This window comes from Grammomys surdaster, unplaced genomic scaffold (genome assembly GCF_004785775.1).
Source record: "Grammomys surdaster isolate TR1022 unplaced genomic scaffold, NIH_TR_1.0 146, whole genome shotgun sequence".
In the NCBI taxonomy this organism is placed as follows: Eukaryota; Metazoa; Chordata; class Mammalia; order Rodentia; family Muridae; genus Grammomys; species Grammomys surdaster.
In genome coordinates this window covers 9,615,546-9,642,689 of record NW_021604604.1, presented here as the reverse complement: position 1 = coordinate 9,642,689, position 27,144 = coordinate 9,615,546, and the positions used below count along the sequence as shown (strand labels likewise).

Below are 27,144 nucleotides of genomic sequence, written 5' to 3'. Positions count from 1 at the left end.
GGAACAAATACAGAGACCATAGGCAGACAATATGCAGAGAGAGACACCTTGGAACACTCAATCCTAAATGGGATGTTTCTTTCCATCAGTTCCCTTTCCCTCAGGGAACTCTGCAAAAGAGGAGGCAGAGTTATAAGAGCCAGGAACAATGGAAGGCACCAAGGAAAGGAGAGCTTCCAGACACAGCAGAGTTGACACACATATGGGCTCACAAAGACTGCGCCAGTATGCATAGCCCTGCAAGGGTCTTTACAAGGTGGGATCCCAGTGCTGAGAGAGGAAGTGGACACACGTTCCCATCCCTAACCCAGAAGCTATCTCCAATAGATAACCACTTGCAAATAAAAACACAGTTTTCTCCAATGGAGTCTCACTGGGTATAGAAACTACTCTTAAAGTCAGATCCCATGCCCAGCAGTAGATGAGTAACACAAAATAAATCAATGGGATTTTGAGGTTTGTCTTATAATGCTTTGTCAGGGCTTCTGTTTGTTTCCCTTAAAGGTCCTTTGTGTATATATTATGGTTTCTGGGTTTGTGTCTTTTCTGGGTTTTCTGCATGTTCAAATGTATACATGTCTCTGCTCCTATATGTGTTTTCTTGAGCTTTTTCTTTGGCTGTTTTTCTTCTGTTTACTTGTTTGGTTTCTTAACCTAATTTATTATTTTTATATGCCTGTTTGTATCCTAATGAGAAAGAGAAATAAAGGGTGTGGATATTGATGTGTGGGAGGTGGAGAGAAACTTGGGGGGATCATAAAATATATTATATATAAAATCTATTTTCAGTGAGAGAGAGAGAGAGAGAGGGAGAGAGGAAGGAAGGAAGGAAGGAAGGAAGGAAGGAAGGAAGGAAGGAAAGAAGGAAGGGGAAGCCCTACTCCAAACCATGGGTTAATAGAAAATGAATGGAGAAGGATCTCAATCAGAAAGTTGCTTGGAACTTTATTTGTTTTAAATTCCGTGCTAGGTTCCCTGACAATGAATTGCTACAGGGCTGGTGGCATTGACTTTAAAGAAAAACCTAAATAACCACTAAATTAAGCCTTGATTATATGTTTATTGCTTCCATTAAAAGTTTAAATATTTTAGGTAACATGTCAACAAATCATCCCCATATTAACAGTTTAACACTTTGTGTGGGAAGAGAACATCAGACTCTTTCTATAGTTTGCTGTTTGCCTCTGAAGTAGTTTACCAGTCCATGGAGAATTCAGATCTTAGGATAAATTATTCATAAATTATGTAAGTGAGGAATTTCACTTACATAAGTAAAAAGTAAAATTATGCTATCATGTTCTTCCTCACAAATTAATTCTATATTTTGGTACGGTAATGAATAATTCATTCATAAAATATTCTAATAGTACCTTATACATAATATTTTAGTTTATAAATACAAGTTTAGGGTATCTAAACATGTGAGAAGAAAAGAAAAGGAAGAAATACAACCAAAGGAGCTAGTTTTTCTAATGCATAGGGTGTCCAAATATTAAGTGGAGAACAGACAAATCTATTTTTAAAATATCACTAAATAAGAGAAGATGTTTCTTGCCAGGTATTACCTGACACTGTTATTCTTACCCCTGAAGACTGAGTGTCCGTGACTATGGTTATTTAGCGGGGCACCTATTGGCAGCCATTGCAAAATGGTACACTAATAGCACAAGTTACAAAGGTTGGACCTGAGGTTTTATGAAGTTCTTATCAGTAAAAAGTATATAAATAATACCTCAAAAAATTAATATAAGATATACTACCTTGAGCTGAAAAGATGGTTCATCAGTTAACAGCATTGATTTCTCTTCCAGAACCTTTGAGTTCAGTTCCCGGAACCCAGGAGGCAGTTTACAACCATCCTCAACTCCAGTTCCAGAGCATCCGATGCCTCCTACCAGCCTCCACAGGCACACGGCACACATAAGGTGCACAGACATATATGCAGGTAAAACTCTCAAACACTTAAATTAATCATATAACAATTTAAAAAGAAATAGATACCTCATAAATATGCTCAACCAAAGGACCAACTTCCTCCTCTTTGTGAGGCTCCTCTTCTGGTTCCCAGTTGTGGATGGGCAGAACAATCTGCGGAGGGTGGGACACTCTGCAAAGTGGAATATTAAGTTAATTACTGATGAGGGCCCACTAAGGATGTCTTTGTTGCATATTAATATACGCAACTCATTTCACATATTATTACACTGGCTTCAGAGGAAGCAACCTGCAGTTATCTGAAAATAATATATGATACATGATAAGACTCTGATAGAAAGACTGAGTGAAATGACGGCGTGAAGCGGAGATTCAGAAGCACTGCACATTTTAGTAACTGGTCTATTCTACAGCTACTGTTTTACAGTCTTTCATATCTTGGACACTAGGGGGCAGAGTAGAGAGAATTCTTGAATGCACATGAACAATTGAATGCACATACACGCATATGTGCATTTGTAAAGCCTGCTATTTATTCTTTGTAAATATGTGTATGTACCTCTGTGTTGTGTGTTGGTGTAGAAGTACATCTAGGATCCTGTAAGTTCTATTCAATATCTAGTTGGGGAGAAATAGTTCTGGTTAAAGCTGTCTGCATAGAACAGTGGCTACTCTGTATATGTTTCTTCTTTCTAGATTCCTTTGCTTCCTGTTACTGCAGGGAGCAGAGCCAGACTCAAAGCTGAAAGGGTCAAGTATGACCGAGGCATAGAGTTGTTCTATAAAAAGCTCAGTGGGCAAGAGAGGTGGAGCTAAGTGTGGCATCATCTAAGTATGAAATTAGCTTGACATTTGCAGTGAACACATAGACATACTTTAGTCTGTGGCACGTGTGTGCATATATGTGTGGCACGTGCATGTGTACACATGTTTTCATATGTACTCCTCTCTCCTGGAGGAAGTGGAGGCCAGAGCTTGATGCTGAGATGTGCTCTTCAGTCACTTCTGGACCTTGTATTTGAGACAGGACAGCCCGCTGAACTTTGCATTCATGGCTTTGGTTATGCTGGGCTGGCCATGCTGCCAGCCTCTGGAGTTGCAGTCTCTTGCCATTCTGTGCTGGGGTTACAGGGGCTTGTACAGCCACACAACAGCTTTTTCCATGGGCTGTGCAGCTCCTCATTCTTGTACAGCACTTAGCCCAAGCCACTCCCCAGCCCCCACAGGAAAATACTGCTTTAGGAATGCCCAGTAATTACTGTGGCCTGTAGCAACTCCATTTCTTCCCCTTCTAGACTGTTCCATCTACTAAGGGTCCATTTCTCTTTATTGTTGAATAATCTTCTATGATATGGTTTGTTTACCGTTGACTCATTGGAAACCATTCAGGTTGTTTACAGTTTGGGGTTATACAAATGAATTTCTATAAACATTTATATATATATATATATATATATATATATATATATATATATATATATGTTTCTATATATATAAAAACTTAAGTTTTTATTTTCTGGGAATAATTATTCTTTCTGAGATTAAGTAAAAGAGTTTTGATAAGTGTTTTGATAAGTGTCTGCTGTCAGGAACTTCAAAACTAAAGATTTGGTTATATGATGTGAACTCTGTTTTTTTTTTTTAAAAAAAAAATAAGAGGCCTTGTTTTTAATTTTTATTAATCCCAAATACTAAAGAATATCATTTATTATCTTAAGTAATATTGACCCCATCAGCCACGGACAGTATCTTATTTAGGCCTTGGTTATTCATGATTTTTTTAATTTCCTTCTTTTATTATTTGGTGTGTGTGTGTGTTTGAATGAAAATGACCCCTATAGGTTTATAGGGAGGGACACTATTAGGAAGTGTGGCTTAATTGGAGTAAGTGCTGCTTTGTTGGTGACCTTGTTGGAGGAAGTGTGCCAGTGGGGGTGGGCTTTGAGGTTTCAGATGCTCAAGTCAGGCCCAGTGTCACACTCTCTCTTCCTGCTGCCTGACAATCTGAGTGTAGAATTATCAGCTACTTCTTCAGCACCATGACTCTCTGCATGCTACCATGCTTCCCACTATAATGACAATGGACTACATCTCTGAACTGTAAGCCAGCCCCAATTAAATGTTTTCCTTTATAAGAGTTGTTGTGGTCATAGTGTCTCTTAACAGCAATAGAAATTCTCTCTCTCTCTCTCTCTCTCTCTCTCTCTCTGTCTCTCTCTGTGTGTGTATGTGTGTATGTGTGTATGTCTGTGTGCACACATACACACATACACACATATACACTATGGCATCTTGTATAAGTTAGCACTTTTTTCCTACCATTTTTGGCTTGGGTTTTGAGTACAATACTTGGGTTCTCAAACTTGGTAGAAAGTACATTATTTGGTAAAATACATCACAGGGCTTATCTTGTATGCCCTGCTTTGTCTCTTAATACAGCCTATTCCACTGGATTATTTTTAAAAGGCTGCATATTTTAGTAATTCTTCATGAACTCAATATATATGGTATTTCCACTGATGGCTATGTTTACCTAATGTAGGTCTGTGCTAAACCAATCCTTTTCCCTAATGAATTGTGTACCAATTGGCTCAAAGACAATGTTGATGCATGTAGTACTGAATCAAACGGAACAGTTCTAAGTACTTTTACCACTCAAGAAACTCTACTTAAGATTACTTTTAAACTATAAAACCAACAAGAAATAAAACTGGGCTTAACAGAGTGCATGATAAAGTAGCTAAGAATAAACACCATTGGCCAAAAGAATATTAGATTTTCCTAAAGGCTGAACACAGAAGATCTTCAACACAGCGACTATTTGTTCCTCAAAGAAATAAACATTGGGATCAATGTTTTAAGAGAATAACCAGAAGAAAGAATTTTGCTATGTGATATGGCCAGAAAGAACTCTTACACTGTCAGAGAATAAACTGTGGTCAAGTATTGGACATTACTGTAGCAACTATAACAATTGTATCCACCACGAGAAACCCAGTTTTAATTGGTTGTTTGGACTGCTGGCAGCAATGGATAGAAACTTCCCCATTCACTGCAACTGATGGCAGAAATACACGTGAAAACATTAATCCCATAAAAGGAAGAATGAAGGCAGTCACCATCAGTACTTCAACTGCCTTGACTCACTTATACATTATTGAATACGATAAACTTTCCCCCAATTTATATTCATTTACAGAAAAATTTAAATGTACAATTATAACACAGCTCATATATTGTTGTCGCTCTTTATTATTATCATTATTATTATATTACTATTTATTATTATTATTGATTTTATGAGACAAGGTTTCTCTGCATGGGCCTGGTTGTCCTGGAACATGCCCTACAGATCAAACTGGCCACAAACTCAGAGATCCCTCTGCCCCTGCCTTCTGAGTGCTGGAATTAAAGCATGTACTACCATGCTTGGCTTGGTTCTTATAATTTCTGGTTAGCAAAACTAAAATAAACTACAGGGCATTCGGTGGCACAGATCTGTAATCCCAGCTACTCACGGGTCTGTAACTAGCTGATTAAGAGAGCGAGGCAGTAGGATTGGAAGTTCAAAGGTTACAGAGTGAGACTGATATGGGTCATAGAGTGAGATCAAGGCCCAGCTTGGAAATGTAGTGAATTCTGCCTCAAAAGTAAACAAACAAACAAACAAACAAATTTTAAGGAGATAGCTGTATGGCAGAGCATTACTTAACATGTCTGAGGTCCTAGGTCCAATCCTTAGCCCTGAGAAAAACCAATATAAGCACATCAAACCCAACTCAGATAAACAAAGAACCTCAATGCTGTAAGATAAGCAGAATCATGAGATGGGGCTTATGAATACTGTGGCATTGTTGAAAATACAGAGAAGAAGACAGTAAAAGTTAATGCTATACTGTCTACCCTAAGATCTTAAAGAAGTAGCTCTTTTCCTTGAGAAAGAGGCCAGGGGATGAAACGAAAACTCACCAAAAATAAAACAACACCAACTCCTAACTCTACATCCCTGGGCTCCAAATGAGTCACTTCCCTTGAGTCAGATGAATCGGAGGAGAAATCACAAAGCAAGTTTGAAACCCAACATAGCAACAGTTAGAGAGAGAGAGAGAGAGAGAGAGAGAGAGAGAGAGAGAGAGAGAGAAGTGTGTGTGTGTATGTGTTCCTGTGTGTGCATATGTATGTGGATCACAGTGGGAACGTCGGTGTTCTTCTCCAGTGTAGTTTTTGAGAAATGTCTGAGTGACACTGGAGCTTGCCTATTGGAAAAGACTGACTGGCACACCAGCCCCAGCGACCCTCCTGCTTTTACCTCCACAGTGGTAAGATTACAGTGATGGATGTCATACTTTCTTTCTAGAGTAGGAGCTAGAGATTGAATCTCAGGTCATCATGCTTGCACTGAAAACATTTTAGTAACTGAGCCATCTTCCAAGCCCTTAATAAAGTCATTAGCAAAGAAAAATATATGGTACTAATATTTCTACAAGGAAAACAAAACACCAAAGAGAATTTTGAGATATAACTAAAAGCATAACTAGAAGAGAGAGAGACAGAGAGAGAGAGAGAGAGAGAGAGAGAGAGAGAGAGAGAGAGAGAGAGAACCTAACCCACAATGGAAAAACAGTACAGAAAAGGACAAAACAGACAAGAATGAAAAGAAAAAGAAACAGAGAGAGAGAGAGAGAAAAGTGTGGCCAAGTTTTGGTAGAGTAGCCACCCTCTGCTTCATTCCCCAGAATGAGGCAGGAATAGAAGAAGATGGCTTTGGCCCTTAGAGGCACAGCAGCAAGAAGTCAGAGGCTATGCATAAGTCTGAGTCAAGAGAGGGGCATGAGAGCTACCCGGGCTCCTCTGAAATCAGGACTTCCTGCCCGGGTGGAGCACAGCACTCCAAATGCGAGCCAAGGACAAGAAACCCAAGTCTGGAGAGCATGCTCAGCAGGAGGGAGGCGGGGGGGGGGCAACTGGTAAGGATGACACTCAGGTTCACATTTCAGCAGGTGCACTGCACCTCCTGAAGGTCATGGCTGTAGAAGTAGGATTCTGGACAAATCCTGTTGGGATGAAAAAAATGCATGTGCAGGTGCTGAGGCTGGAGAGATACTCGGTAGTTAGGAACACTTGGATGGAGGAATGCCTCTAATATATTTAATGAATCTAATATACTCTAACACTTAAGAAAGAAATAAGATACTGTAAGAAAACCATAGAGCAATACTTCTCAAGAGCATACATGTGAAAGTCACACCAGGACAATTTTAGCAAGTTCAGTCATAGAGTATCTCCAGAACGCAATTTTAGTTTAAACTTTCGTAACAAAAATTAATCGGTTTACAGTTTTCACGGACTCAGAAGGGGAATAAGCATAGAAAAAGCATCTGACAGAACTCAATACGTAATCATTCATTTTAGCAATTCTCAAGCACAAAGAAGACAAACAAAATGTAAAAGAGAACAGACAGAACTTGAGAGAAAACAGTCATAAAAACTGTGAAATCAGCATCAGACTAAATGTGAAAGAGTGCATGATGTCTCCTTGTACCGTGTCTATCCAGTCTTGAACTAGTGAGTCTAGTCATTGTTATAAAAGAAGAAAAACAAAATAAAGACATTCAACTTTGTCCAAGAAGAGGTCTGGCCTTTGTCCTCATCTTCTGCAGGATAATTCTGAAGATATAATTTTATTGATGCCCAAAGTGACAAGGTGTCTCTGTGACACACTAGAAATTCCAATAAGAAGGCTTACTGTGAGGCTGTCCAAACCAGAAAGATCAACAGTGTTGTTTAGATGTGAGTGTCGGCCATATCATTTCAGTCAACCTGGAGATGAAAATCACTTAGGTGGGAGGGGAATCAATCAATTAATGTTCCTCTACAAAGGGCCAATAAAACTATCCCTGAGGCTTAGGGCATGGCTGATGGCAGTCTGCACATTGTTACCCATCAATAATGGGAAGTAATAGGACCTACTCTCCAGGCCAGGGCAAGGAGAAGCCAGTGTTTGGCACTTGTCCAGTCTCCTCCTCCTTGCCTTCTTACTTTGAGGACTTGAATCTTATCTTCCCTCAGCAGTAACTACTTTCTATGAGCATGAGAGCTTTCAGTGAGATCTGTAAGAGTTGGTGTTAGAAATGATGGTGCTTGTTCTAGTTGGCTTCCTGTCACTGTGATAAAATATTTCAACCAAAAACACCTTTGGGGAGGAATAGGTCTATTTCAGCCTACAGTTTCAGGTAACAGTCGATCACTGAGAGAACTTGGGATAGGAACTCCAGTAGAAACCAAAGCAGAAATCACAAAGGGATAATATCAGGGGCTAACTCACAGAGATCTGCTCGGTCCACCTGGCTAGGTATGGTGCTGACATCGAGGAGTGTCTAGGGAGGCTGGGCCCTCCAACATCAACCATTAGTCAACCATTCACAGACAAGACCACAGACTAATCTTATTGTGGCAATTCTTCAGTAAAGGGATCCTCTTCCCAGGTGACAAGGTTGTGTCAATTTGCCAAACCAAAAATATTTTTTGGAATCCTTAACTTTGTAGTTGGCTAAATTTATGCATATAGGGTTTGGAAAGTAAGAGGAAAACTATTTTTGTTCATAGGCAATATATATATATATATATATATGAAATCAACAAAATGTCACTACAACTGATGTGCTGGCCAAAACATGAGGATATGCTCATTGATTTTAACATTAATATGCATGTGATATGGCAGACTAGACCCTCACATTTGAACAAACGATTTGTTTAAAAGGTGCTAAGTAATGGAAGGAGTGTGGTGACGGCCTTTTTCTCAAACAGGCCAAGAAGAAATGGATACTCGTGAGGGAAATGCATCTCAGGCCTTACCTCATACCAGCTGACAAAAGCTGATGTAAAAGAAGTTGTAAACCTAAACATAAAACCCAGCATTGGAGAACGAAAAGAACAAAACTTGCTCTGCCTTCAGGGAGACAACTATTATTCAGACAAGATACAAAGAACACAAACTGTTAAAAAAAATTGTTACTAGAATTTCATCCTTTAAACAACATTGTTAAGAAAACATAGAGCCCCATGCCTTCACATTGCAAGAAATTATTTCAGGGCCAGATAAAGAACCTTGTGATTTTCTACTCAGTATCAAGACAAACAATTCCATAATGAGTAGATGAAAGACTGAAATAGATACTTCATGAAAAAGGATGAGACTGGTGGCAAGTGACCCGAGAAGAGATGTAATACAACCAACCATTAAGCAAACAGACTCTGAAAACCACATTTATTATACTAGAATATGTGTGTGTGTGTGTGTGTGTGTGTGTGTATCTTACATGCTGTCAGGGGTGGGACACATGGGGCTCTCTTGCATTGCTAATGGGAATGCACAGAGTGCAGGGCTCAGCCCTCCAGTCCTACAAGACAACTGGGCATCCTTTTATAAGCATATAGTTACCATATAACTCAGTAGCTTCATTTGCAAAAACAAATGTCCCAAAACAGATTTGTATGTGAATATCCATAGCAACTTTTTTCTTAATTGGTCTAAAATGGAGGCAACCTATATGGTCACCAAATGGTGGATGAATCACTCACTGGGTGTCCATACAATGAAATATTTCTCAGCTGTAACAGGAAACGGACTACTGATATATATGCAAGAACATGACTCTTTCTCAAACTTTTTATGCTAATTAGAAGAAGCAATCCTCATTCTGAATGTGTTCCCTTCGTGACATTCTGGAAAAGGCAAAAGTTACATGACAGAAAACAGACCAAGATGCCAGAGTGTGGGGGCAAGGGCTGACTACAAAGGAGCCCAAATAAATCGTGATTTTGAATGGTCTCATTGTATTCTAAATTTACAAACTGGGCTCTCCAAAGTGTGAATTTTAGAGCATATAATTTATATCTCAAACTTTATTTTTGAAACAAAATGGACACCCAATAAACTATGAAAAGAGCTGTACATGTCTGACTGATACCTAATGTCTACATTCATGGTCAAAACTGCATTCCTATGAAGCAGCTAGTAGGTCAAAGTACCTAATGATCTGACTTTTATCCCACATGCTGGGGAGAACTGAGTTTTAAAATTGCAATCAGAGCTCTATAATACTCCACACAAGATAAGTGTTATAAAATTTCCATGTTAGTAAGAAAAGTCAATTGTTTGAATAGTAATATGTATAAAAATGAACCTGAAATTTTCCCTTGATAGGAAGACTAAAATTAAAAAATGTAAAAAGTACCTCAGTGTCACTTAGCAATTGGGAGAACTATAAGTTAAGAAGTCTTCAGTTACACACTACCACTCTTCCCAGCCAGCAGGCTTAGAATTTAAAACTGGACCACTATGAGAACTAGTTGATAATGTAGTACAGTGGAAACTTCCACCCAGCTCTGGAGTGGGATTTGGTAATGAATAATGATAGTATACATACGCAACTCCAAAAATTCTACCAGAGAACTTCACAGCTGATATTATTTTTTGGAAAATAATTTGATATCAATCACTAAAGTAAGAAGACACACACACACACACACACACACGCACGCACGCACGCACGCACACACGCACTGCTAAAAATGGGCAAATCTCGAAAGCATTTATGTGGATCAAAAGCCATAGAAATATGTACCAGTAAGGTCACAGAATAATGTTTAAAAGATCATCCATAGGAGGGTATGCTCATCATTTCCAGGGACAAGCTCTGGAGACAGATTCCCTGTGTTTCTAGGTGTGTGGCCTTTAACTCCTAGGCCACAATCCCCTGACTTGTACATAGTGGGTGTCAGTGTAATGAAATGGCTCTGCAGGCCGAGATCTACAATGACCATCCTGGAGTAGTAAGTACCGGTCCAGACCTGTGGGGAAGGAAGGCAGGCAGGACTCTGGAGCCCAAGGATGATTTGGTTTAGAATATTACTTCATGTTTTTAGCAAAGTGATTGATCTGAAAAGAGAAGAATTACAATAACAAAACCAATAAAACATGCATTTGTGTAAGATAACAACTTATAGAGTCTATCTTCCTTCTTTGTCAGGCAAGGTTTCTCAGCTCGTAATAATTCAAAGACTTTCCTTGACCTTCTTCCTTCTCTCTCCCCTTATTGGCCCTTATAAGGAGTAGGATGGAAAGAACAGGATATAGAATGCAGAGCCATTGGCCCTCACATCTATGCTAGTAGTTTATTACACTCACAGTGACAGAGGGTCAAGTTAAATGGCCATCCTGTTAAAATAACTGTAGGGAAAGTGAGAGTTTTTCTTCCAGGCCATCAAACATCTGTCTATCTATCTATGTATCTATGTATGATCTATGTGTGTACGTACGTATCTATCTATCTATCTATCTATCTATCTATCTATCTATCTATCTCTGTATCTCTGTATCTAGCTAGCTAGCTAGCTAGTTTCTCATTAGTGTATTTCTAGTTTGGTTACTAAAGTCTTGGTCTGGGTAATTAAATGACCTCTTGATATCTTTAGGCTTAATACAGGGTTTATTTTGCTTGCTGATGGACTAATGCTCATTAGAAAAGGATGAAAAGCAGTCATTTCACTGAACATGAATCTTGCATGTAGTTCTGCCTCGTACTTCACCCTAAGTCTTACATACAAACACTAGATTTAATGATTTACCACTTACCCTCTGATTTCGACCTGAGCGACGGCAGTGATGTTGATTTGCACACTCGCGAAATTACTGTCAGGATTGTCCTTGTTGGAGCTGAAACACAATGATACATTTTTACAATCATGAGCATTCTGTATATCACAAGAGCGAGCCACATTTCCAATTTTATCATCTGGAAAAAAAACAAGGGATTTATTCTACAGAATCATAACCATTTGTCCAGGGAGATAAAGAGCTCTTAAGATCTATGAGAACAAACTAACTCTCTCTGAGGAAGAGCTTCATTTGGAAGCACAACAGAGATGGAAAGAGGCTAACACTTTTTAGTTAGACTAAACCAAAGGGCACTGAATTGAGTTTGTGTTCCAGCTTCTTCCTAAGAAAAATTCTTTTGCTTCTTGGCATATCATGCTCAGTGCTCTTCAGATAGGAAATGACAGCAGAGTCAACCACAGATTTTCCACGCTAATAAAATAGAGACCTGGCATGCATGATCCAGGGCAGCATATAATCGAGAAAGCTTTTGGGTTTGGCTCTAAAACCCATCCCACCATATGTTGTTTTATCAGAATTTTATCTTCCTTACGGTTTCTTTCTTAAGTTAATATTAATTTAAAATGTGTTTTATTATATATAATATATATAATATATAAAATATAATATATAATATATAATGTATAATCTATAATGTATAGTATGTAAAATGTATAATGTATTATATATAATATATATAATGTGTGTTAATATTAATATATAAAATAAGTGTTTACAGTCATTACATACTTACAGCTGTCCGTGGCAAGGAACAGGGCATGTATTAGAAGCCCAGCTATGGCATGGAAAGGCACAAGAAAGCTGAGCATTGCATAAGCAGGCAGTTCAGAGGACCTGGGTGCTTGTGAAATGCACCAAGAGTCTTAAGACAAAGAGGATGTGAGTTTCATAATTCCTCTTTGAGTGTGGCAGAAAAATTTGTTTGTTGCTGTTTTTCCTCTCAAGCAAACATAATTAATTCATCAACTACAAAGTTGAACTTTGTAAAAAGTATACATGCTAAGCAGTTGGGGCTGTAAGGAAAACTAAATACAACTCCCCAGAGGTTCAAACAGTGCCTGGGCCTCAGATACAGCCACCACCCACCCATATGTCATGCCCGGTTTGTGCTTCCCTCAGAGCCACTCGGCTTTGGGATAACCACCGTGGGTGGTGGATGTAATTGGGTTTGTAGGAACAGAAATCCTGCCCTGTGGTCCTCATGAGGACTTGGATTTACTGGACAAGTTCTTACTGTGAAGATGGCGACAGGATAGACTCAGATCAGTCTTGTGATGCTTTCCCAGACCAGGCTTGGGAATGCATTGGCTAAAATTCTGCTTTTCAACCAGAGTGCCTTTGAAAAGTCCTGGTCGCTTGTATTAACTGATAAGGCAACTTAAAGTCTGAAAACACTAGTAAGAGGTGTAAACTGGCAGATGTCAGGCTCATTTCCTGCAGGGGCCTTACCCCTACGAAGCTTGTAAAGAAGTCTACAAGGACTTCCACGCCAAAGCTTAAAGCCCAGTTCTGACCATCTAATTTCATTATTACTACATCTAGGGGTGTGTGCTTATTTTTCTCTTTTAAAAGAAAGTGTTCAAAAAAATTCAGCTACTGAAACTTGTCTTTGAACCTGAGTTTAACAAGAAGCTGTGAGAGACTGTTTTGATTTTTAATTACATTTATTTATTCTTCATTAGTATGGGTGTATCCGAGTGTACATGTGCCATAGCATGCAGAAGGTCAGAGACTCGCTGAAGGAGCCGGTTCTCTCCTGTAAAACCATGTAGGTCCTGGGGAATTGAGCTGGACCATCAGGCTTGGCAATAGGTAACTTCGTCTGTTGAGCCATCTCCTTTGAAACGCAGTGGCTGACACAGAGCAGTCCTGGATTGCTTAATGAGACTGCTTCTGTACAGTGTTTTCTGTCTAGTGTCTATGCCAGTATTTTCTGTCCTCACAGTATTGATGAAGTCTCCTGGTAAGGAAGGAATGATCTGGCTTGATATATAACTCAGATGCTTCCTGGACTTCTTTCCTGGAAGGAATCTTCCTTCACTAATACCATAGCTACATGCAAACATGTCACCTAACCTTTGCTGAAAAAGCAACTTCGAGGATGTTTACAAAGGAGGCCGTGTGTGTGTGTGTGTGTGTGTGTGTGTGTGTGTAACAGTGTCTTGCTGTTCAGGGTGGAAAGGGAGTCCCCCATACAGATCCAGGGCTTTGAGAGACCATTTAATGCCCATATTTGGCAACAGGAAATATTTTAAGTGTATTAATATATGAAGCCAACTTATCTCCTGACTTTAATATATAGAAACGAGTATTTGCTGTGGATTGTGGTAATCAGAACATGGTAGAGTATAGGCTGTGGAGCATTTGGTTTAATTTATTTTTTGTTTGAACAAATTTAACTTGAATGCAAAGCCACCTCAGTGAGTTCTTACATCTTTGGAGTTAGCCAGCAGAGCATACAGATAGATGCCTTTCAAGTTCTTTAGTATTTTTTGTGTGCAGCTGTTCTCAAATTCTTTTATTTATCAAATACTTTTGGGAATTTGATTCCTGATGAATGTCCAAGGGTTTTTTTCTGCATTTTTATAATTTTAAAAACAGTTGCAATTGTCTTGAGCAGAAATGGAATATCACTATGACTTGTTTTTAGAAGAAGGTAAAGGTTGATCATTTAGTCATTTCTGATTCCACCAGATTCAATCCTTCATTGGTGAATTAATTATTTATACTATGGTCTGCATAGTGGATCTGGGGATGCCAACTTAGGACATTATATAGGACTTCTTGTCCCTTTGATAAGCAACAGTTTGCATCAGTTCTCTTATCTAAAAACCAAGAGAGAAACAATGTATTTGCTTTGTATCTTAGTCCTAGATGGTTCTCCTAGATGAGAGGTATGTGTTTTTATAAGAGAAGTGTCTTTTCCCAAGTGACACAGGTTTTATGCCCATGAAGGATCAATGTCATCAACATTGATGGGGAGAAACAGAAGCTTCAAGCTTCTGTCTAAGGTGATATCAAACCCTTCACTTTAACATTTCCTCTCTTTAAGCTTGTTAATACACATTCACGGGATTTTAAAAATGGAAGAATTGGGAACCATGTGACCCTTTGGGGGAATGTATGTTTTGGTGGACGTGAAGAGTTGGTTTAATGATCTTTGGATAGAATGAGGAATTATTACAAGAGAATCAGACCCCAGAATTAATATGGGTAAAAATTTAAAGTTCTAAGAGTCACCAGAAAACCACTTGCATCCAAGAAGGAGCCAATTACGGAGAAATGAACATCTGAGCCAGCTAGAAGACTTCTTTCCCTAGAAAGCTGGATCAGGCTTTGAGTGGGGATAGGAAAGGGAGTGCTAACACAGTCTTATCCTAAGGCTTCTCTAAGCCTTATATGGATGGAGTTTTCATGGATGTAAGAAAGTAATCTGCCACTCGGAGTAATTATCATAAAATCTATCACACTCTAATACCCCTTCATCTTATAAGATATTAAGGTAAATTACGTAGTATTTGAGAGCCAAGTAACAGACACCAAGTTTACAGCTATTCATATGGTTACTACAAGGGTTCCATATACAAGACAAGATATAAATTATCATGGAAAGTACCATTTGACATTCATATCAATGTTTTTAAAGATTTTTAAATGCTTGACTAAAATAAAGTAAAAAGGTCCATTTGACAGGGCATCTATTAGTCAGATTTGTATTTCTCAATGAGGAATGGTTCACGTATAAGACAATAATACCATAATATATACTTTATATGTTCATTATATCACTTTATATCTATTTTATTTCCTTTTCTTTTAATGAGTCTAGAACCATTAAATTAATTGCACTAAAGTCAATATCTGGGAAATCCCAGCCTGCATGCTTTATTTTTCTGTGGGTCTTTCTGCTCATGAAATAGCTCTGGCTACAAAATAACAAACAATAGACAAGGAAAGGGCAAAATCATGGCCAGATATTTGAATAGTCACCCATGGGCAGCTGTTTGCATGCCTTAAGGTTGCTAGAGAATGACCCGGTCCTCAAACAGAGCTATGTTACCTCGACCTACCACAGACCATCCTTAGACTCTGTCCTTTTTTATGTTTAGGAAATTATAGATTTCACTTGCAAGATGTATTTTTTTTTCAGATTTTGCCCCAGGAATGAGCCACCAACTGGTTGCTGAATGCATATGGTTAGAGTGGGTCCAGTACTTTACTGTATATGTGTACTGTAGCACAGTCCTGTACAGTACAGCACAACAGCCCTGTGTCTGGAAAGGAGGGAAAGTGAGGGTGAATCAGCAGAGCTGGGGGGCTGTTCAAGATAAAAATCTGACTATTTTACACCTTGACCTATTTTATTTTATTGCTTTCAAAATTCACAATACCAAAGAAGCTGAAATAATTGAGAATAATAAAGAAGAATGGGGCTGTGAAAGTCTCGATTCTCATTTGAGAAGAAATTTTAATGCACAGGCCCTTGGCCACTATGCAGCTCCTCATTTTGAGAGCGAGTGTCAACAACAAAGTAGGCATGTAGGAGTCTAACCTTCTGATTTGGAGATCGAAGTTAATGCTCATATTTGTTTTCTCAAGACGAGGAACAGCAAATCGGAGGCCCAGAGAAAACTAGAAGCAAAAAACAACACACATGGGACACAAAAGTATTCATAGCAGGACCCCATACAGTTTCTCCTTAGTGACCCCTACTTCAACCACCACCCCATTCTTTATCTCTTGGTCTGATGTCTGGGGGATAAGAAGTCTGCAGTGATACCACAGGGCCCAGAAGATTCAGTTCAATATATGTTCTCTGTCTGTCTGTCTGTCTGTCTGCCTGCCTGCCTGCCTATCTCTGTCTGTCTGTCTGTTTCTGTCTCTCTGTCTCTGTCTCTCTCTCTCTGTCTCTCTCTCTGTCTCTCTCTCTGTCTCTCTCTCTGTCTCTCTCTCTGTCTCTCTCTCTCTCTCTCTCTCTCTCTCTCTCTCTCTCTCTCCTTATAACCTCTCTTCTGTTTCCTCTCTGATGTAAAATTCTAACAATAGAAGTATGTGAGATTTACTAGAGATCTGCAATGTTTGTGTTTGATAGATGCTGGTGCAGTTGTAGAGATCGCAGCTGTGGCATCAACGCAATAAGGGATACTTCTAATGATGCTCTATGAAGAATGGAATGTACAGCTTTCTGTGTGTCACGCATGTTCGCTATGGTTTGGAAAGTCCAGACAAGCAAAATCACTCTATGTTTGAAAGCAGTGGGAGTGAACTATAAAGAAATATTCCAGGAGAATATGCTATAGTCAGGTTGGAGTGATGGCTTTGTGGATTTCTTTATTCTTTATATTCCATATTGTAAAAACTGCTCTTAGAATATTTATATCCTGAAAATAGTTTTAAATGGAGAAAAGGAGGCCCATGGAGAATCTAGTTGAGGAAGTTAACATATACACAATGATACCGTGTGCATACATGATGATGCTACATGCTACCTGGTCATCCAAGGATTGTTCTGAGCCCTGTTTGCCTTACCTCAGGAAATCACAGTCTCTGTTAGGTAGGGATGGTTTTGGTGACATCCTCCAATCCTATAGCTAATTGAGGATTAGAGCGACTGAGGACCCTGCTCCTGGTACAGAACAAATAAATGACAGAGCTTGGATTTTGGTCCTTATGAGGCAGATTCCAGGAACAGTCCTCGATGCTACTGCACTGTGAGAGTCAAGCCAGCAACAAAGCAATGTTACAGAGACAGCAGCAGTGACCTACAATAATCTAGTATAAATCCTCTTTTCCATGGTCTTTACTTGGTGTGTGTGTGTGTGTGTGTGTGCATGTACGTGTGGAACCCAGGGGCTGATATCTGGCGTTTCTTTCTGTAATTCTCTACTGTATCTTTATTTCTGTTTTCATTCGACAGGATCTCTCACAGAACCAGAGGCCCAGGGATCTTTCTGTCTATCTCTCCAGCTCTTGGTTTCAAGCTTGTCACAAAGTGCCTGACTGGAGAAAGCACATGAGTCTTGATTATAAAGCATGTGTAATAGTTTATGCCTCAGTGAGGAATTACTTTTTCAAAAATGTCCATTTTCTGTTAGACCTCTGAATGTGCTCTTCCCTCTACTTTGGAAGGTTATTATTTTTACTTTGTCTTGCTTTTTCTACTTGAAGAGTTTCTAGACACTCCCCAGGATAAGAAGGGCAATGAAATGGCTGATGTTATGACCCGAGACAGGTATGTTTTTCTTCTTCATCCTTGGTCTCCATAACTATTTTCTTTTCATCCAGCATACAATGTTGCTAACATCAAATGTCTTGTTGCACGGGAATAATGTATTTTCATATTATCTCACCAGGCACATTCTCTAAGTAACAGGCATATGGTGGTACACCAAGAAAGGTGTGATATAAATTGTTGAAGGAATGAGAGTGTGTCCTTGCTTACATGTGCAGTCCTGGAAATCCCCCTGTATTGTGATGAAGGCTACCTGAATTTGGTCCTGATTACAGAACAATCCACGTAAGGTGATGACAAGGTAAGATGTGACAAGTTCCTGTTTGTAATTGTCACAGCAGCAGGTCTGGAGCGATGATAGCTCAGTGTTTAAGAGCTCTTGTTGCTCCTTCTTGTCCATGGGGCAGTTCCACAGATGTGGGCATATATACTCTGATATATATATATGAATAAATATTTTAAAAATTATTGCATATATTAATCAAAAAGCTTTTGGCCTATCTGCCTTGTTATTTTTTTAGAGAAATCTGTAAGTTATGAACCTTATTAGCATATAATAACTATTTTATAACACCATGGCAGCTACATGTAAACAACTTCTCCCTTTAAAAATTAGAAGTCAGACTTCTGAATACTTAGTTGACAAGATTACATTAAAATTAAAGTCACTTTTTTTTGACTTTTGAAAACTTTTTAGAAAATATTAGGCCTGGGATAAATATTCCTGGTGATTTATTTATTTGTACTTTTGTAAAGACCAGGACTGGCCTGCATTTCCATCTGTAATTTGCTCCACTCCGTGGCCAGAGTATGTTCTCAAAGTACAAAATGAAGATGCAAGTGAATCAACATGTTTAATAACAAAACAGAAAGCAATAAAATTAGATGTGTTTGAGGGCATTAAAGAGCAAGATAAGAAACCTATTAGGTTTCTTCTACTAGAGACCTAGAGATAGATGAATCTAAACAATTTACTTCCCTTCCTTCTCGGGATTGTTTGCTGGTGAAATGGATTGATGGCCTCTCACATAAATACTTCCATGGTTCAGACTGTTCTGCTATTTACACCCTTTTCTCAGTATGACACTGGTGGGCAGCTTTTAGTCCACCTCGAGTGACAGGTATTGGTGACTTTAGATCGTCTGTAGTCTAGATTTAATACACTCAACACTGAACAAGAATGAGTGACTGTGTTTGTAGATGATGACGTCAATACCCTCTTGTCAAACCTGGTTTCTTCTTGTCTTTTAGGTAAATATCTTTGTATCATATCAAGTGGTTGGACTTATTTCCTTGAAAATTAGCATGAGGGGTAGCTAGTTTCTACCTAAGAGGATGCTAATGGGGGATGCTCGGCCTATCTTCCATATCTCCTTTGTAAACATCCCATCTGCTGCTCATTAGTTTCCCTGAAGCTCCTCCCACAGCACTGCAGACCAGATAGAACACGGGCTTTGTGGTCAGGCCTGGTTGGAATCCTGTTTCTGCCTTTCATCATCCATGTGACTTCGGGCAATGTGTTTGACTTTTCCAGGCCAGAGTATCCTTGACTAGAAAAATAGGTGAGATGCAGTAAGACAACATTAAAGTAGTTACTCTCTGGTGCTGGGCTTGGAACACAGAAGACAGTCAATCCATGGGAACTAACAGGAATCAGTTACTGGAATTTGACTTGTGTTAAAGTGGTTTTATAAAGTTAATTAATATTTTTATACAAGAAGTAAGTTTATAGTGTTCCAGCTAGCCACATTTTTTAAATACCCAAGATCACTGGAATGCAATAATGTAAACAGGAAAAACTATTATTTGATGTACACATTGTCCTGCAGTATAAGTTGGGAAGAAATATTATTTAAGAAAGTGTTACAGATACTCAGTTACGTTTGTAAAACACTAGAATGAAAGATTTATTTGCTAGAAGACTTATCAGCATCTTTGAAGTGTAAGACTCTGGATTCCCCTCATGGATGCCCAGGATAAGTTACAATGACCCCAGAGCTCCCTTTAAAGAATAGCCATGGGGCATCACTGTTTGGAGCTAGCTAGGGAAATGTTCTCAGACAGACTTAGGCAATCATAAATTTTCAAAAAGTTCTTTTCAAACAGGCAATTTCATTGATAACATAAACACCTAATTTTAAGTAGAAGATTGTGTTAAGTTCTCTTTCTTGTGGTTTAATTTTGTAACTTTTTCAGATTTTAGAATCTGTTCCTTGACGTCAAAATTGCTACTATATTTACTATGAGGTGTTGCTCTTCCATACTCAAACTGTAGGTGGATAGAGTAACTCTTCTGCCTGTAAATTATCCTGAGTCAAGAAATCATCAATAGGACTATTTTTTTCATTGCTATGATTCTTTGTATTATTTTTCAAATATTTTTTATTTAAAATGTGACTGGTTTGTGTGTGTGTGTCTGTGTATGTCATGTGTGTGTGGACGACAAAGGAAGCCATGGAGACCAGAAGAGGGGCTTGGATCCTCTGGAGCTAGAATTATAGGTTGGCTGTGGGTTATTCAACACGGGTGCTAGAAGCTGAACTCGAATCATCTGAAAGCAAGCGTTGAGCACTCTGACTGCTCAGGTCTGTCTCTAGCTCTTTTTCAACCCTAGACCTAGTTACAATCATTCACAAACCAGACTATGACTATCTTACACATGAAAATACTGTCATATTTATACGGAAGGCATACTGGAAAAGAGTTTTCTTTGCTAATCTATTTTAAAATTACCCCTTCCCCACTTTGGACCAAGTGTCACAGGCTGGCCTTGAACTCACTGTAGCTTAGGGGATGAACCCGAATAAATTCTCCTCTCTCTGCCTGCTCTTGAGTGCTGGCATTCCAGGCTTGTGACCCCCACTCCTGGTTGGTTGGCTTACTCAGTACTGGGGATCAAACCTAGGCATTCCACAAAGTGAACTACATTCTTAGCCCTCCTAAGTAGCTCATTTTAAAGTTTTTAAACTTAGCATTGTAGTTTAAAAATCTCCACTAGAATTAAAAGAAAAGAATAAAAGGCAAAACCCCGAGGTGCAAATGTTGCCATTGCCTTGCTGTGATCATAAAATGTACCATGTAGTCTACAGAGACAGTGTGTGAAAGCCAAGATCGGTTTGTGTATCTGACCCGCCATTATCACCTCATGTAGGTTAAAATGCTAAATCCATCCATGCCAGCAATTTCCTGCCCAATCTGCTTTAGCTGCTGTTTGCCGAGTGCTAATTGGGGAGTTTTCCACTAGTCCTCTGTAAAATCCAATTAGCTCGAGATCAGTGAGGACTGCCCGCACTCTCTTACATTTGTTCCAGTCACCATCGGGTTCCCAAGGTCACACACCACCATCCTGGTCACGTTTTCCATCTTGTACTCACAACTCACGGGCCTCAGTCCCTGCAAAGGAGAAAAGAACACGGTTGTGGAGGTCAGGGGCAGAATGAGTTACAGCCTGTGGCGTGCAGTGTGGGAGGCCTGGGCGCTTCCCTTGATTTCAAACACCTGCATGGGTCACACAGCACCAAGTCAATCCGCTGCCATTGACTCAAGAGCGGAAAACCAGGACAAGTTAAACTTTAAGAAAAGTTGTATGAACACTGCGTTTTGTTGCAGAATAAGAGACTCAAACGGGATTTATGTGAACATTTTGTACTTTCACTAAACCTTAATGTTAAAGTCAGAACATTAAGATCAAAAAGCTATCAAGTACGAGCAAACAGATTTAGCCCTTACCGTTAATACCACAGGAGTGAAGCAACAGCATGTATGCGGTTATTATGTCTCCCTGGCCATCTGTAGAGAATCTGTCTTGAACCCAAATTTCTGCACATCACAGGAATTTTAAGAAGATTCTATCAAATGTGTTCAATCTTTCAAATATTTAAGATGTGATTAAAAAAACCTCTTAGGTTAGCATATCAAAGAATAGCTTTATTGTGATATTTTCTTTTTTGAAAAAAATATGGTTTTTTCTTTGAGAGAGAGAGAGAGAGAGAGAGAGAGAGAGAGAGAGAGAGAGAGAGAGAGAACGCGTGCGCACACATGTTTGAGTGAGTTTAAAGGCCAGAAGAGGGTGTTGGATCCCTGGGTTTGGAGCTTTAGGCACGAAACCACCAAAGCCTCTCAGGTTTCATTGAGGCATTTCCGTATGTATGTGCTATATACATTGATTTAATAGTCCGACTGTACTATACCCCACCAGGTCCTCTGACTAATATTTTAGATTTATGTTTAACTAGTTCTTCCTATCTATGTCCTTCCTGTGACTTCCTATCTGGTTTAGAATTCGTGAAAAGTCCAGTTTGAAGAGGTTCTTGTCCTTTGCTGGATAACTCTTAAGCTTTCTCTTTGCAGCCTTCTGCCCCTCCCAGCACACCTTCATCTGTGCTAAATCCATGGTCTGGAAATCCACCCTTCACTTTCCACTCTAATTCTCTTCCCATCTCTCAAAACCTGATGCTGTATTTGGTGAGAACTTCTTACAGACTCCACCATTTCACTATATGCCATCAAACTGTGAGCTGCCACCTTCATTCCCTAAGATATGAAAGCCATATGGATGGCTTTCATAAGGGAGCACCCTTTGGGGGTCTACTGGGAACTAAGTAGATGAAACTTTCTACCCGCAATGGTACTTTGCTCGTCTGTTAGTGTTTCTGGGGTTTTACCTAAGGAAACATTATCAGGTTTTCAAGTGAAAACTTTAGAAATGTTTCTCTGTTCCCTTCTACTTTAGGGACACAGCCACCCCCAAGCCAACCCTCCCCAAAACAAAGGAAAACAAAACCCTCCAGTCGCTACATGAGGAATTCTATACTCTATACATTTGAGTGTGTAAGCTTTAGGAGGGCAGGGCTACTGGAAGCTGTCCTGTCTCCATGTCTGGAGCAGGGTCTACACAAAGCAGCAGGGAAGAGCAGAAGCAGCTCACTCATTGTCTCCTAAAGAGGATACCACAAGGAGATGTTTATTCTGAGTATTACCCGGGCATGAGCGTGTTTGTGCACACGTGCACACACGAGTGTGTGCACACGCACACACACGCACAAGAAACTTGGAGGTACTGTTTAGCATAAGCTCTTTACAAATACCTTGCAGAAGACATGCTAGTCATCATGAAGGAGAGGAAAAAGCATCTTTCCAAAGCTAGTAATGTCTGTTTACTCAAAGGTAGGTATCAGGTATTCAATTTTAAAGCTCATAACTAAGAGTGACCATATAAAGATGTTTCCACCCCAAAATTATTAATCATAAGGTAAAACAAAATTAAAATTAACTAAAATTAAAAAGCTTTTTGCAAGTATCCATGTTCCCTTTGACTGTAACTAAGGGATTTAGTTTCTACAGTTAATACATTTGACAAGCTCCTAAAACATTTTAGTTTTAAAATAAAAATTATTTTATTTTATGTGTTCTGAGTATTTTGCCTGTATGTATGTATATATCCTGCATGCTTGGTGCCCAGAGAGGCCAGAAGAAGGCATTGGATTTATGGAGAGTTTTGAGCTAATATGTCAGTGACAGGAACTGAATCCAGGTCCTCAGCAAGAGCAATACATGTTCTTAACTGCTGAGTCACCTTGCCAGCTCCCATGTGTACTTTCCCCAGCTTTCAACAAGCAGTTGCTATCAACTGAAACATTGTCCCTCCCATATCACCTCCACCCTCTTTTCTTTGTTTAGTCTTTATTTACTCTCTCTGATGAAAAAAACAAAAAGAGATCAATTGTTTTTCTAGATACTTCTAGATTATTTTTCTCAGTAGTTCCAGGGACATTTTTGTACTAATCCATTTATAGCTTTTAGAATACTATTCACTCCTTTATTCAGTCACTGAAAATATTTATCTTGGGCCTGCTGCTGATCAGGTAAACAAGACTCCCAAGTCCTTACTGAATTTCCAACCATTGTAACAATTCTACCAGTGGCTTGTAGCAAGCAATGGAAACAATTACAGAAGAGTTTGGTGTTTTTTTTTTTTAATTAGAAAGTAGGATTTAAGGAAGATATGCATGCATATTTATGTAATCAGAGAGGACATCCTGGACAAGGTAGCATCTGAGCTGATGGGGACAGGGCTTATCAGTGGTTCAAAACAGCTGAGACCTGAGTCTTGGTTCTGCAATACAACAACCATGTAATTGGAGCACACTGCTGTCTCCTTATCTATGAAACCTAGGACAAATTTGCTTCTTCTCTGTAAGTTCATTATCATGGTCATGTAAATTCAATGCCTGCAAAAGCTCAGAGCAGTACCCAGACCATCAGGACTGCACAGTAAGTGCTGATTGTCTTCTTTACTAGCCACTGCATTTACTAGTAGGTCTTAATTATTATGAAGATCTGAAGGATTAATAGAAAGGAGTCAGGTCTCTGAAGAGGGTGAAGTTTTAGAACTAGTGTGTCTGAGGGAAGAGTGTGATGGGAGATAGAACAGAAAATCACACCAGCTGGAATTGTGTGTGTGTATGTGTGTGTGTGTGTGTGTGAAAGAGATGCTGATGACACAAGAAGAAGAAAGAGCACGAAGGGTTAACCCTCTGAAGGATTTGAGTCTCATCCAGAAAACTAATGAAGGCTTTAAGTCAGATGATATCATAGTAAGACTTGCTTCTTAGAAAGATGGTCCCTGTGCAGCAAAGAGGCTGGAGGGGGAGATGGGGAGATGGGAGAGGAGGTCGGAGGGAGGATGGGGAGATGGAAGAGGAGGCTGAAGGAGGATATGGGGAGATAGAAGAGGAGGCTGGAGGTGGGATAAGGAGATGGAAGAGGAGACAGGTAATATTCTGTTATAAGTCATGTCAGCCTGGAGGAAGGCAGCAGCAATTTTAGTACAGGCAGAGTGAAGGATAAGGACCAGGTAGACTTCTGGTTGGTTTGAAGCTGTAGACATCAGGTACATATAGGTATCACTCTCTGAGACAGAAAATGCAGGGGAGAGCCGTGTGGATGTAGGAGAGAGAAGTCTAGCTATGGAGAATGGCAAAGGTAAGGTGACTGGGGAGATTTGAGTTGGGATGTAAACAAAGTATCTATCTGGAAGATTCACGGATGGATAGAAGGAAAGCGTCTAACGGAGAGAAGAAAGAGGATCAGTTTTCGAATGGACACAGAGCTTCATTTTGGGAAAGTGAGTTCTGTAGTTGGATGGTATGGTGGTTATACAACTGTGTGTGTGTGTGTGTGTGTGTGTGTGTGTGTGTGTGTGTGTGTGTGTTACTGATAATTTAAACTGGGCTAGAGAGTTGGCTTGGTGCATTAAGGTGCTTACTGCACAGATAAGATGAGTTGAGATTGGATTCTCAACGTCTGCATAACGGCGTGGAATGTCTGCATTGGGGGTGGGGGTGGGGTGGGGTGAAGACAGGTGGACTCCAGGGACTCAGGCTAGTTCTCGGCTAGTTAACAGAGCTAGATGCAGGTTTCATGACAGAGACTGCCTAAAACAATTAAGGAGTGAGGAAGTGTATCCTGAAAAAGGTATCCTGATATCAACCTCTAGCCTCCGGACATACCAGCATATAATACACCTGACACATACACCATGCATCTGTATATGGATGAGTGCATGTGCACACATAAGCACAAATGCATAAACATACACACATACACACATGCCACATATACTGGTTAAAGTGGTAGATTTGATTATATATGTAACTGTAATAACAGACATTTCAATATCATTTTTCTAGAAGATGAAAGTTTCCCAAGAGAGAATCCCAAAACTTACCATCAGATAATACTATACTTCCTCATGAGACAAACCTTTCATACAATAAAATTTCCTATACTGAGTTTTGATTTTTAAGTCCAGAAACTTCAAACAACTTAAAACACAAATAATGCCCGTTATAAGGTTTATAGTCAAGGATAGAGTGATAAGCCTCTCTGGTGTTTTCTGTTGCAGCCAAGTGAGCAGCAAACTGGATGAAAATGAAAATACAAGGGAAGCCCAGAAATGTTTTTTTTTTAAATAACACATTTAACTCTTAGCGATGGTGAGATCTCTAAGGTCTGCTCTGCGCAGAACAGCAGACAACGTGGACTTCAACCTTCCCCCAAGCTTCTATTAAGTGTTTCAACAACAACAACAACACACATACATTTAAGTTGTTTATATTTGTTTAGATATCATTTGCATGTAAGCATTTGTGGTGACAGTTTTCTTCTATGAATAGACCTGTTTTTAGTTGTGTGCATGTGCATGCATCTGTCCATGTATGCATGTATTCGTGAGTGCATGTGTTCATGTGTGTGTGTGTTTGTGTGTGTTTGGAGATGAGCTTATGCTCTCCCATGTTCGTGGAGGCCAGAAGACACTGTCAGATCATGAGGAGCTGAGTTACAGTGCCTGTGAGCTATTCCTGGGGGAGGGGTGGTAGGATCCGATGGGGTCTTCTGTAAGAGCAGTTAGTGCTTTTAGCACCTGAGCCATCTCTTCAGCCCTTCTTGTTTGTTCCTCTTGCTTGCAGAGGGTTTATCACGAGATAGCATTTCCCATTGAAAAGTCTACCATGGATGTGTTGAATGTGTTGCACTACCCTCTGGTTTCTATATACTGAAGTAACTTCAACAGAGGAACAAGTATGAAGTACCACTACTCAAGGAAAGAGAAGATGGAGGAGGATTTTAGATCATTCCTTGGAGAAATTAGTATACCAACAGATGCTAAGGCTTGCAGTGGAGGAGGGGAAATGCCAGGCCAACTGGAGAAGAGGAGGGAGATTTTTTCCCTCTAATTGTTGTTGCAACCAATGAAGATGGGTTTTAATACACCTGCATGATCATTTTAAATCACTTTATTAAGGTGTAATGGGCAGGAAAAGGTTTGGAACACAATCTGATGAGTGTAGATATTTTTAAATCACTTTCTTCAATAGAAATGCACAATGATTTGAAGTGTCAAAGATACTTGGTTGCTCTTTAGTTCATTTTACTTTTTATTTTTAATTGAGAAAATAATTCAACAAATACAAGAATCCACGAGACTAGAAATGGAAATAGAAAATTTTTGTCCCCTAACTTTTTTCCTTTTTTCTTTCTCCTCCTTTTCTTCTTTCATTTATCCATTCTCTGTCTTTCCTCTTTCTTTCTTCCTCACCCAATTCTCTCTCTCTCCCTCTCCCTCTCCCTCTCCCTCTCCCTCTCCTCCCTCTCCCTCTCCCTCTCCCTCTCCCTCTCCCTCTCCCTCCCCCTTCCCCTCCCTCTCCCCCTCCCCTTCCTCTCCCTCTCCCTCTCTTTCTCTCTCTCTCTGCTCCCGCTCTCATCACATACACACACACACACACACACACAC

At 39.5% G+C, this 27,144-nt stretch overlaps 1 protein-coding gene across 1 annotated transcript in view; it reads right to left on the bottom strand.

Annotated features, from left to right (window-relative positions):
- The window catches only part of Itga8 (integrin subunit alpha 8), a 178,437-nt gene that overhangs the window by 46,469 nt on the left and 104,824 nt on the right, over positions 1–27,144 (bottom strand). Inside the window, exons 21-24 of the mRNA XM_028764938.1 lie at positions 21,150–21,242; positions 16,170–16,249; positions 11,576–11,656; positions 2,002–2,107 (exon numbers count right to left, since the gene is read on the bottom strand). Of these exons, the coding sequence (XP_028620771.1) occupies positions 2,002–2,107; positions 11,576–11,656; positions 16,170–16,249; positions 21,150–21,242 (360 nt within the window). The remainder of the gene's footprint in view (positions 1–2,001; positions 2,108–11,575; positions 11,657–16,169; positions 16,250–21,149; positions 21,243–27,144) is intronic.